This window comes from Eleutherodactylus coqui, chromosome 7 (assembly GCF_035609145.1).
Source record: "Eleutherodactylus coqui strain aEleCoq1 chromosome 7, aEleCoq1.hap1, whole genome shotgun sequence".
NCBI classification, from domain to species: domain Eukaryota; kingdom Metazoa; phylum Chordata; class Amphibia; order Anura; family Eleutherodactylidae; genus Eleutherodactylus; species Eleutherodactylus coqui.
The window spans coordinates 142,275,938-142,289,169 of NC_089843.1; the positions used below are offsets into that span (position 1 = coordinate 142,275,938).

The window sequence follows — 13,232 nt, forward strand, 5'->3', positions numbered from 1 at the left end:
AGAAGTATAATAGGAGGCATCGTTCTCACTTATTTCAATGAAATTTAATCCATCCATTACACTTCCAGCCTTGACCACCTATGGCAACATCCAATCCCACTGCACTGACAGCGTGCTGGAGGATCAGCTGATCGGCAGGGATCTTGAGCCGCGATCCTCCCCTCTCCAACGATCAAATATTAATGACTTATTCAGGAATACCCCTTTAAGTGTCTTGCATTCCCCAGATAGTCATTGCATTTCTTCCCCAGTAATGACAATGTGCTGACTCTGCTGCAATCTAAAACAGCAAAAATTAGGTGATCTGCATAAAGTTGGAAAGGTCAGGCTAAAAAAAAAAAAGTTGTGTTTAGAATAAAAACTTGCGGTAAGGAAAATGTCATTTTCTGATCATGCAGGAAACAAGCCTGCCAGATGCAATCTAGCATAGTTCTAAAAAGATGTATCTGGGATACAATGAATATGAAACTCTTCAGCATCACTTAAAAAAAAAATGGAAAACCATTTTTATCTATATGTAAATCTGGGGTTGCAGACAATTCCTGCACCATCCATTTCCATTCTAGACTTGAAGAATAGTATTTTGTCATGACAAGCTTCCAGCTGTCTCCTTTGCCTTCAAGGAAGAAATGCAAATTTTTTTGTTTAGGTTACACTGCTTGTATTACCTTACAACTAATTATGCAAATTTCTGACCAAAATATGCAATTGTGAATGAGGCCTTAGGCAATTTGTCTGCTTCGGAAAATCCATTTTTGTTTCAAGTTTCCCCAATTTGGAAGGCCATGAGGTGTAATTTGCAGGCAAATCTGGCTGCAAATGTTTGATTACCATGTAGAACCAATACTTGAGAAATAGGGCATTACATGGTGCTTATTAAATTGAATGGGCAGTCTGTAATACATGGGCAGAACGGGTACTTCAGCACAAAAAAAAAAAAAAAAAAAACGTAATGTTTACAAAAAATGCATTTCTGAAGCCAGAATAGAACAGTGTGATGGAGCCCTAGATTCAGTCACCATTCCATTGTAAATGATACAAAGAAAGGCAATTATGCGGTTTTAGCAGTGCTAGCGGAGGAACATAAAGAGAACAGAAAAAGGGGACTAAAAACTATATATTAATGAAATACACCAAACCTCTAACATAAAAAAACAAGATGTTTACTGGTGTCGACAATACCTCACAGATAAGACTGATATCTGTAGTCAAAGACTGCACTCGGTGAAAACCCGCGATCAGCGGAAGTGGCAAAAACCCCTGCGCGTCCATCTTCCTTCTGAGAAAGAAGTCTCTTTCCAGATTTTCCAAACTGAAGTAGTACTCACTGAAAAGAAATACAAAAGAATACACAGGATAAAAAATATGAAGTTACGGTAATTTAGCCATCGTTTACACAAATATTCTACTTACATCTGACGTTTCAGATACCCCTTCAATAACTTTTCATCCACTTGATATACCTGCACTCCAGACCCATCATCATAACAATACATCATACTGGTAACATTTTCCGAAAACTGAGCCTGAAAGGGCGCCGCACCTGTGGAGGAGTTGCGTATGCCATGGTGACCTACACATAGGACAAAAAATAAAAATAAATTTGAATATTGTGCACTTTCAAGTTACACGTAAGGGCTTGATTAGGCTTTGGGTCAGTTTAGACCAAACGATTTTTATCTGAACGAGCGAATGAGGTCATTGCTGGCTCGTTCTAACGAGAAATCGTTATGTCGTTAACATTCGCTGTATAAGTGAATGAGAACAAGTGAATGAGTGCCGTTTAAACTGAGTGATAAGTGAAAGAGCCAATGAGGATTTTTATGTATAAAATGGACGAATGAAAAGTGAACAACTGTTGGCGTGCGTTTAGGCTGAACGATAATCCTTCACTTTTGCTCGTTTGAACTATTCTTTGACTGACGATCGTTCAATCTAAAAGGGCCTTTAGGGCTCATGTCCACGGGCAAAATATGATTTAAGATCCGCAGCGGATCTCCCGCATGCGGATCCGCATCCCATAGGGATGCATTGACCACCCGCGGGTAGATAAATACCCGCGGATCGTCAATAAAAGGGATTTAAAAAAAAAATGGAGCATGGAAAAATCCGGACCATGCTCCATTTTCGTGCGGGTCTCCCGCGGGGACGGCTCCCGCGGGCTTCTATTGAAGCCTATGGAAGCCGTCCGGATCCGCGGGAGACCTAAAATAGGAATTTAAAGTATTTACCATCCGGCGCGGGCGGGGAAGGTCAGCTGTTCCTCACGGCCGCATCTTCCTTGCTTCGGCTCGGCGGATGTGCCCGGCGCATGCGCGCGGCACGTCGACGACGTGCCGGCGACGTGCCGGCGGCGTCAGGAATTCATCCGCCGGCCGAAAATGAAGATCCGGCCGTGAGGAATAGCTGATCTTCTCCGCCCGCGCCGGATGGTAAATACTTTTAAATTCTTATTTTCGGCGCTCATGTCCGCGGGGCAGGAGGGACCCGCTGCAGATTCTACATGTAGAATCTGCAGCGGATCTGATTTTCCCCGTGGACATGAGGCCTTAGAGTCTGATAGTTGTGTGTCTTAATGCAAATAACTATGTGCACAACCTAATTGAAAGGCTCACCCCTTCCTCGGCCTCTTCCTCTCCCTCTGAATCGGCCTCTAAAGGTCTCCCTGCTGGATTCACTTTTGGTGCTCAGCACTTCATCCTGGTCACTTTTTCTCTCTCGTTGCCAACCTGTACACATAGAAGACCGAAAGTGAAAAGATTATTATGCTATAATGCTATCACAAGGGATCAGCCGCCCCAAAGCAAGTACAGTTCAAATGAAGTCATTTTCCAAAGATCTGCTCAGCTTGTACATTGATGCGTACCTTGATGACTAGTCCATTATAGTGCTATTCTAATATATTCCAGGATCTATATACTAAAAATACGATAAATCTACTACTATCTGTACACCCATAAACAGAAAACACGAAGGGCAGTTAGAAGGGAAATATTCTGACTGTACCGTAAACGCCAGGTAATGGCCGGCTGCTAGCTAAAAGTTTAATAAAAGTCCAATACAGCATAAAATCTGACAGCTCGTTAGCCAGTTAACCATCGTATGCACAGAAGAACTACAGCAACTAGCAGCGACAATCTGGAAATCAGGATGTGATTGCTGATGTCAGGAGGCCAGAGCGGTCAGGTGACATCAGTGACAAACCCCGGAGCCACGGTGGGACTGTGGCGCTGGAATGCAGCAGAGGATGGGCAAGTACTGCTCCATTTATGATTGTAGCACAGTGGGCCTTATAGGGCGAATGTAACCAGACTATACCTTTAATTTAGAGGGCTGAAATCCACAGCAAAATCCATGTTACACATTCAGAATTTCCTGTGGATTTTCCCAGAGTGAGTGGATCCAGCCTTAAACTTCACATAGATATAACTAACCGCAGCTGCCTCTTGCCAAAGGGAATAGCCAGTGCACCTCAATAACGAATCCTACGCGCAGGTTGTACACACGAGTTACACGTAGGAACGGCACGCTGCTCACCGTGAATGTAATGTCCTCGTTTTGGTTTTTTGCTTGATTCAAGTTGCATTTGTGATTCTGACTGCGAGTTCTGATTTTCTGCATCATCAGCTTTCTCAAGGCACAGCGGTACCCATTTTTGCTTGGCAACTGCTGGAAAAGCAAAAAGAAATTAGGACAACCAACTTTGAATTGATTTGGCCGTAGATGACCAAGGTCAAGTTATATTTCAGAATGCCGATCAGTAGAAAGTGGCATCTATGCAGAGGATTGGAATGATTTTCCTTGTTGTTCAGGAAGCAAACATGGCATTTAAATCAACTACCAAGAAAATGAGATTTTTGTACTTACCGTAAAATCTCTCTAGTTTCGTTTATGGATCAGAGAAGACATTTGGGGAATGTTTTTGGGTGCCTAAAAGAAAAGGCTTCTGAGGATAAAGTTGGCGGCCTATCCTTTACCTGAAGGGTCTCCTTCCCCGCCACTATTAGGCCACCAACCAGAAAGGAGAGCTTAGAAGCTCCTCATCCAGGTCAGACTCCGAATGGGACTTTAGTCTCTGCAAAAGAGCTCTAAACGTGCACTCGCAGGAACTGGAGAGGGGAAGATGCCGATGCCAGGGACCTGAAAGAGTGCCTTTAGCGAGGGGGCCTAAAGTCATGGCGGTCAGAAGATGGTGGAAGAAAATTTTATTTTTTTCCAAAGATTTTTTAAAAGCAATACAGCAAAAAAAAAGTTCGGCATCCTAATCACAATGACCCACAGTTTTCATGTCATTTTGCTGTGGTGTGTAGTCTGTAAGAACAAGACCCGCCAAAGATGGCGGAATTGCAGATTATCTCTTTTTGACTCCACTTAGAAAGGTTTTAACGCTTTTCAGTACATTAAATAGTATCATTGAAAAATACAACTTGTCCTGCAAAAACAAGCTCAGACAGCTCTGTCCATGGAGAAGTGTGTAATAAAAAAAGTTCTGTTTTTTTGAAAGGGGAGAAAAAAGATGAAAAAAAAAGTAAGGCCTCGCCTCACACAGGCGTTTTCGTACAGTGTTTAGCGCTACGTTTTCAGCGCTGCACTAAACTCTGTATAACACTCCCATTCATTTCAATGAGGCTGCTCACACAAGGCTGAGAACGCAGTTTTTCCAACACTGCGTTTTGAAAGCACGGCATGTCCTATTCTTGGCCGTCTTCAGTTGTGTGGGCTGCGTTTTGAGCACTGCTGAAAATGTGTAACAACTTTGTACTGTTTTTATAGCGTTAAACACAGGATGCTATGCCAGCAAGTCTGAAAAAAAACGCTGTCAAAACGCATGCCAGCACTGCTGAAAACGCAGTAAACGCAGTGTTTTTGCAAACGCCTGTGTGAGGGAGGCCTAAAGTGTTAAGAGGGTTGAACAGGATCAGTAAAGCATGGCTGCTCTCTTGCACACGTCTCCATGTGTTGTATCTAGTACTCCAGCTCAGCTCCACTGAGGTGAATGGGAACAAGTTGCAATATGACAACCTGTAGACGTGTGTGATGCCGTTTTTTTTTTATACTCGTTTTATTGAGCAGTATATATTTTGTACATTGCATGAATAAACAACTTTTTAAAACAGTGCATTACATACACTAACAAATAATTCAACTTTGCATACATCAGAGAGCTCTTTGATATCGGTGTTCGGTACTCAAATAGGTTACATTTTTTCTATATTTACCCAGCATATCTTAATACATACATCTGTAATGTTCGTAGCATTATTACTCATTTTACCTGCCGAGCCTGGGTGTGGTTTGTCTTAATAAATTTTGAAACATTTCTTGTGTGAAGTTTGTGTTTGTCGTCCTGCACCAAATCCCCCATACCCTGTCGAATTTTTCAGGATATTTCCTGTTTTTGTAGACTATTTTCTCGTATGGTAGGATGGTATTGATAATACTCTGCCATTTTGTAATTGTCGGAGGGCGCCTATCCATCCATCGTAGCGCTATAACCTTGCGGGCATAGAATAATACTTTAGTAAGGAATATTTTATCATAGTGTTGCCACTGTTCCTCATCTATGATCCCTAGCAGACACGTCGCTGGATCCAGCGGTACTGGTATTCCCATCAGTTGGGTTAGGAACTCTGTGACCTCTTCCCAATACGTGTATACCATCGGACATCCCCATATTAGGTGGGTCAAGTTTGCGTTTGTTGCGCGACATCAGTGACACTGACTGGTAACTGATCTGTTCATTTTATGGAGTCTAGTTGGTGTCAGATAGCATTGGTGCAGGATATATAATTGGGTTAGTTTGTAGTTCGCGGCTGGTGAGACCCCGGTGTACGTTGCCATTGCAGTCTCCCAGTCCTCATTAGTCAGTGTTGGGATAAGTTCTCTCCATCTTTCCAATACCACCATTTGTGTATTGGGGATCTTAGAGTATAGCAGATGGGTATATAACGTCGAGATTAGGCCCCTAGGGCCCTGTGTGCGCAGTATACCTATTAGTGGGTATGTGGAGAAGGGTCTTCTGGGTTCTGGGAATTGAGCTGTCAATGCGTGTCTGAGTTGTAGGTATCTAAAAAATCCCATTCTAGGTACCGGATATATTTGCTGTAATTGCTCAAAGGAGACTAGTGTCCCATCAATATATAGGTGTTCCAATGTGGTAATTCCCAGATTTAACCAAAATTGTCTGTCTGGTAGATTCAATAAATGCGGTAGCGCTCTGTTATTCCATAAAGGGGTTTCCAGGGGGGTGTCTTCTCGCCCCGTCAGTTTCTTACATGCCCTCCAGACACTTGTTGCGAGTCTGTGAATGGGCAGCATTTGTTTCGTCAACAGTCCTGGTTTTTCCAGGATGATCCAGAGGGATGCCTCCGAGAGGAAGTACATCAGATGGTGCTCGGAGTTCGGGAGAGAGGCGCCGACAGCCAATAGCGTATATATATCTGACTTGTCCTGCCAGGTAATATATCTTGAAGTCCGGTAGTGCCATTCCTGCTAGCTCTTTGGGTTTTTGTAGGGTTTCCATACGGAGTTTGGCTCTAGCTTTCCCCCAAACAAACGATGTTATTAATGAGTTAGTTGTTTTGAAGAATTTTTGTGTTATAGTTATCTCTGCATGTTCTAGCCGGTATAGATATTTGGGGAGAATTATCATTTTAATAAGATTTATTCTACCTGCTACAGATAATGGCAGGGGGCTCCAGGCTTTCAGTTTTAATTGCAGGGTTGTTATTAGGGGTGCGATGTTTAGATCAAAGCTCTGGGTGTGGTCTCTAGTAATGTAGATCCCCAAGTATTTAAATTGAGGGACAATTCGCAGGTTGTGGTATACCTCCCCCGTCCTCCCCTCCTCCTCTCTCAGCGGCATAAGGGTAGACTTCTGCCAGTTGATACGTAGGCCTGAGAAATTCCCGAGTTTGTCTATCTGGGAGATGGCCAAGGGCAGGGTGCTTTGGGGTTCTGACATGTAGAGTATTATGTCATCCGCATACAATCGTATCTTGCCTTCTCTGGGTCCAATCTGGATCCCCCTATATAGTGTGTGTTGTCGAATTTTTAGGGCCAGGGGTTCTATGGCAATTGCGAATAGGAGGGGGGAAAGTGGGCAGCCTTGTCGGGTCCCCCTGTGGAGTGGGAAGGAGGCGGAGATCAGGCCATTTGCCACTACTCTCGCCGTCGGTGCACTATATAGGATAGAGACCCACCTGATGAACGGCTCCCCAAACCCAAATTTTGTGATGCCGTTTTTAGATGAGAACAGCCATGTTTTTCTCTTTATGTGAAACTGCTCTATTTTTAAAGCTATCAACATTAGCTTGTTTTCAGCAAATCCCAAGATTTTCACAAGGATCTAACAATCTAATTAAATATAGAATCGGGAGATTGTATTTTAGACTGGTCAGTGGATTCCCTTTTCCGGCTCCCATAACGAAGAAGGAAAAATGGAAACCATAAAGCTGCCAAGTTTCTAATCAGGACCGTGCCGTACCTTTTTTCTTAGATGCCGCAGTTTGGACGTCCACCTCACAGTTCTCTTTGCTTTCATGGTCTTCAGGCCCCTCACTGTTATCATCCCCCTTCACCTTTTTAGGAGATACATTTCGCTGGTTGGATGGCAGACGTTGACACTAACGGTAAGATTTAAAAAATGATTAAGATTAAGGTCAAGAACGTTGCATTTTCAGAAGAGGAAGCCGTACTGAATGCCAATATGTTGACTTTCTTACTCCCCATACCACCCCAAGAAGGTCACCAGGACTGCTAGCCATAAACTTTACAGATCATCATTTATTACTTACTCCGTGGGTAGCTGTTTCGCTTGGCGTTGGCCAGTTTGTGATATCACTGAAGTCACTGGCCTACAAGACAAAAAACAATATAGGCTGACATACATTGTGGTGGACACTGCATGAGTCCTTATCTAGCATTCATTCAATGATATGAGATGAACAGAACACCGCAGGCTGCTGCAAGCCAATCGTAGACCACCGAGACATGTGATTGGCTACAGCAGTCTGCAAACACAGATCCGGCGGAGAGAAGGGACCGGCAGCGCTGGAGCGAGACGGTGAACATAGGCTAGGTTATTGTTTTTGCCTGTGTACTATTTACCCACAAGCTAATGTACTAGCATATAGCTAAACCCCACTGCCCCTGAGCCCCAGCAGGAGCAAGAGGCCACATAGTCGACTGCCACCCTCCATTTAAACTCCTCTTTCCTCAGCCAATCACAGATCGGATTCTTGTTTGCAGCCTGTTGACTGGATGTCATAGGTTGCTGCAGCCAATCACAGGCCTCGGTGGTCTATGATTGGCTCGCAGCAGCCTGTGGTGTTCTATAGTCATAAGGTGAGTAGAAGCCTGAAGACCAAGGACCCAGCAACCAATGAGGGTCCCAGGGGTGGTCCACCGATTTATTATACATCCATGCTGTGGATACATTCATGCTGTGCAGATTTATACAGTGCATTACAAAATACAGTACCAATAAAAACTACAGCATGTCCTAAAAAACACAAGCTCTCATAACCACGTCAATGGAAAAAAAAATTGTTTCGCCCTTAAGCCAAAAATAGGCCATGATCTTAAGGGGTTAAACAGGTGGAGCTTTTTTCCCTCATCTAGAAGCAGCTATTTAAGCCTAATTCCTGCTTCCCGAACGCCAGCGTGTTTTATATTGGTTTATTCTATAATGTTCCCCACCCAGACTCCACTATGTAACAATTACCTTCTTACAAGCAGGTTTTCCGGCTCGGACAATTTTTGCTGAACACTGTGAACCTGAAACATGAGAGGAGGTTAGACTTGTGACCCGGAGAGAACACAACCTGTCGCTTGTTACATGCAAAGAAACACACTAAATTGACCATTTTTTCAGAAATTAATAAAAACAGCTAGTTTGTAATGAATCTGGACTGATGTAGGTGAAGAGATCGTGTGATCGCCGTCGCTAAAGAGTGAAGAATGGAAGGAACTCAAGGCTCCAGTCATTGGCCTCATTTGTGGTGTATTGAAATGAATGAGCGGTTGTAGATTTTTCCGCTAGCCCGACTACAAAGTAGATCCGTATCAGTGAAATGGGCCTAAAACTGCAGTACTTCACCATGGAAAGCGCGTCTGGTCGCGAACCACTGGTGACCGTGTGAAGTAGAGTAGGACATGCAATGTGTCCCTCAGAGTCCTTCCAGAAGCCGCTTCAGCGTCGCAGCGCTAGAATCTTCGTGACGTTCCATCTACTCTCACACGGAACTGAAAGCTCCGCCCACCTTGCTCTTCTGACAGCAGCTTAGATGACGGACATTAAAGAGTCCTTTTACACGGCGTTAAAATGAGCAAATGAGTTGTTTGCCTTCCAACTCTTCAGTTTACACACGCAGATATCAGCATTTACATTCCCTCGTCATGCCTCCTTCAGTCCATCGATTGTCAGGGGAGTCTGGAAATAGTTTGTGAACAAGTAAATGATGACTTTTTACGGGAAAATTCGGGCAAATGACAATTTTTATACTTCCACAAATGACCAAACAAATGAATTCTTGTTCCTCATTCCATCGTTGGCCGGTTTACATGAAAGTTTATGTTTCATTCTCTTACGACTCAACGATATGTGAACATTAATCGTTGCGTGTAAAGGGGCCCTTAAGGAGGTGGTGACAAGGTGCAATGTTATCCCAGGACTTTGGTAGATAAATAAAACTAGATGGTTCCTTTTATAAGTCGAGACTATGTTAGCAGCTGCCGTGGGTCCGACACGAAGTGGGGAGTCTCTGCCGGACCCCGTATCTACTGTAGGGCACTTTTCTTTTACTCTATATTTGCAGTCTCTTTGGCATGAGCTCCCGCTCCCCCGGAGATTATCCGCATCACTCTAAGCAGTGTGGAGGAATAATGTCTGTAAAGATCTGCAAGGACATGGGTGTACCAAGATGACAGGTTACCCCCGATCTATAGGGACCACTGCTGAGACCTCGTCGCTCTTGAGGACAAGGGGTCCCGTGTCCCCTCCTGCCTGTCACTGCGGGGGTCGCTTCTCAACCTGCAGTGACGTCACAAGGAATGGAACGCTGGCCGAGTATGCAGGGCAATCACTCCATTCATTTCAATGGGGTTGACGGAAATTCCCCGAGTGTGTGCCACTGCTATCTAGGCAGTCCCGGTGAAAGTTAAAGGGGTTTTGTCCTTAGAACTAAATATCATCAATCCTTACCTGTTCCTCCCCAGGCCGTCTTCTTACCACATCTTCTCCTCACTGATCTTCTCCTGTCCCCCGGGTCACCCCACAGCAAGCCGCCCAGATCCTCCTCTTGTTATGAAGCGTCCATTCTCGGCATTCTCCTTCCGGCAGGTCAGTGTCCCCGTCACTAGTGACATAGCTTTCACTGCCTTACATGTAATGCCGAGCTATTGCCGAGACTGTGTATGCCCGCTGTCATTCCGTGAGTGTTCACATACTATTGCAGAGAGACAGCGTGCATGCGCAGTCTCTGTGGTAGCTCAGCACTCCCTGCGAGGCAGTGAACACTACATCACTAGTAAGGTAGCGTACATCGCTCTGCCGGAAAGAGAAGGCTGACAATGGACGCTTTGTCACAGAGAAAGAAGAATCGGCTGGCTTGTGATGAGGTGACCAGGGGGGACTGCAGGAGCCAGGAGAACATCAGCGGGGAGAAGATGCGGTAAGAAGACTGACGGGGGAGGAATAGGGGAGTATAGAATTATTTTTTTTTCTAATGACAGAACCCCTTTAATGCATCATAAATAATAATCATCTTTACTTATATAGCGCCAACATAATCCGCAGCGTTTATAAAGCAGGGGGAAACAAACAAAACCACTGTTACATGTAGCAATCAGTGGATGGAGACAGTAGGGGTGAGGGTCCTGCTCCAACGAGCTTACATACTACAGATAATGGGGTGATACAGAAGGTAAAGGGGCTGGAGATGTGCATGGTATGGCGAGGTGGAGAGTGAGGGGTGATATACACACAGACAATAGTCAGACTTAAGCCGTATAGCGGCCGAATCGGTATGACTGCTGGGGGCGGTTGGTGGCAGCTAGCCGGGATTGCAGTCAGTAGGTCAGGAAGCATGTTATCAGGTGGAGTACAGAGGGGTTTGGTTTAGGGAATGTGGTATGCCTCCCTGAAGAGGTGCAGTTTTAGAGCACGCCTGAAGTTGTGTGTCAGTGATTGCCCGGATAGATTTTGGGTAGCACGTTCCAGAGGACAGGAGCTACTCTGGAGAAGTCTTGGAGGCGGAAGTGAGAGGTTTGAGTTAAAGGGGTGCTCAGTCTTATTTAGTTAGCAGAAAGGATGGTACGGGCTGGGTGGTGGATTGAGATGAGAGAAGCAAGGGGTGCAGTAAGCCCACAGTGAGGATGGTGGGGGCAGAAGACCCCAATTCTCAGGATTGGTGGGGGGGGGTCACACTGACCAGCAAGTTATCCCCCATCAGGTGGTAGAACCCCTTCGATATGCTTTGCCTTCATATTTAATTGAATGCGTCTCATGAGGTACAGAACGTTGGGAGCCCTAATGTAGAGTGACCACATGTGCCGCCCCATTACTGGGAAAAGGGCTGACCTGTCCGGGCATCACGGGGGTCCCAGAAGTTTAACTTCACACAGGGTTGTCTTGTTTATGACACATGAAAGGAACCAGTCATTATCAGCAAGTACTAGAATCTAAGTTACAGTGCCTAAAGGTTAGGGGGCGTGGAGTCGGGGCCTTCTGCTAATGTCCCCATCCCCGCAGTGTCCCCTTCTAACGTCCCCCCGGTGTCCCCTTCTAACGTCCCCCGTCCCCACGGTGTCCCCTTCTAACGTCCCCCGTCCCCACGGTGTCCCCTTCTAACGTCCCCCGTCCCCACGGTGTCCCCTTCTAACGTCCCCCGTCCCCACGGTGTCACCTGTTCCCGCTGTATCCCCTTCTAACGTCCCCCCACCTTAAAGGAACGAGGTACTTGGTCAGTATAAGCGCCGGCTCCCTGGACTCCATGTCACCTCGACTATTAGCAACAGAAACTAAGTTTACAGCGTCTGTAGTTGATAATTCCCTCTAAGCCAGGGGTGCACAATATGCACCCCTACACCCCAGAGGGAGGGGACAGGAGGTGAGTCACCGTCATGTCCCGGTGGGGAGGGGGGGGGCAACCACCGTCACTCCCTGGAGGAGAAGCAGCGGCGGCCGCCATCAAGCCCCGGAGGGGAGGGGAATGGGGCAGCCGCTGTCAAGCCACGAAGAGGGGGTGGCCGCCGTCACGCCCAAGAGGGGAGGGTAAGGGAAGGGGACGGTAAGGGAAGGGGAGGCCGCCGTCACGCCCCAGAGGGGAGGGTAAGGGAAGGGGACGGTAAGGGAAAGGGAGGCCGCCGTCAAGCCCCAGAGGGGAGGGTAAGAGAAGGGGAGGGTAAGGGAAGGGGAGGGTAAGGGAAGGGGAGGGTAAGGGAAGGGGAGGCCGCCGTCACGCCCTAGAGGGGAGGGGAAGGGACGAAGAGGGGGTGGCCACCATCAAGCCCCAGAGGGGAGGGAAAGGGAAGGGGAGGCTGCCGTCACGCCCCTGAGGGGAGAGAAAGGGAAGGGGTGGCCGCCGTCACGCCCCTGAGGGGAGGGGAGGCGAGGCTGCCGTCACGCCCCCTACATGACGGGGAGTTTTGTAAAGCATTCCCCACACATCTCTTACCCGCTGAGGGGAGGGCAGGGTTCGCGGAGGCCACGTTTGCCCTCTTGGTCCAGGGATTGGTGCTGGGGGCCGGGGCCCGGCCAGGACATTCGGGGGGCTGCTGCAGGTCGTTCTCCTTGTTGCTGCACCGCTCCCCCTGTCTTTGAGGCTTGTAGCCCGACGGTAAGGGATCAGGACGCTCAGCGCCTCCGTCTTCTTCGCGGTCACGGCCTGGCATCACCATTGGCTGCTTGTGCACCTCTGCCGCCATTCTCAGGGGTCTTCCGGGGACACCTAGATGTATACAACTCATGCAGCTACCAGACTGCGGTGGGAGCTGGGGGGAGGGGCGCACTCCGGACAGCAGGTATACAGAGCAGCTGCTAGCACATACACAGGACCGACCCCTCCACACCGTGCACACGGCCCGAGTGCCTGCAGACAGGGAACAGGGCGTGGAGACAAACGCAGCACTCACGGCGCCCGCGGGGAGCTGCAGCGCGTTCACGGCGCGTTTATTTACTTCCACACACCGGGCACGCTCGTGCACCCCGCCCCCCGGAAAGTGCGCAGGCG

General features: G+C 47.1%; 1 protein-coding gene across 5 annotated transcripts in view; it reads right to left on the reverse strand.

Moving 5' to 3' along the window:
* The window catches only part of LARP1B (La ribonucleoprotein 1B), a 36,138-nt gene extending 22,906 nt beyond the window's left edge, over positions 1–13,232 (reverse strand). For 3 of the 5 annotated variants that reach the window (XM_066573757.1, XM_066573758.1, XM_066573755.1), the window contains exons 1-8: positions 12,678–13,232; positions 8,726–8,778; positions 7,797–7,856; positions 7,487–7,625; positions 3,538–3,669; positions 2,616–2,729; positions 1,414–1,573; positions 1,183–1,327 (exon numbers count right to left, since the gene is read on the reverse strand). In XM_066573757.1, coding sequence (XP_066429854.1) covers positions 1,183–1,327; positions 1,414–1,573; positions 2,616–2,729; positions 3,538–3,669; positions 7,487–7,625; positions 7,797–7,856; positions 8,726–8,778; positions 12,678–12,969 — 1,095 coding nt within the window. In that variant the 5' untranslated portion in view covers positions 12,970–13,232. The remainder of the gene's footprint in view (positions 1–1,182; positions 1,328–1,413; positions 1,574–2,615; positions 2,730–3,537; positions 3,670–7,486; positions 7,626–7,796; positions 7,857–8,725; positions 8,779–12,677) is intronic. The other 2 variants (XM_066573759.1, XM_066573756.1) reach the window with 1 other exon arrangement.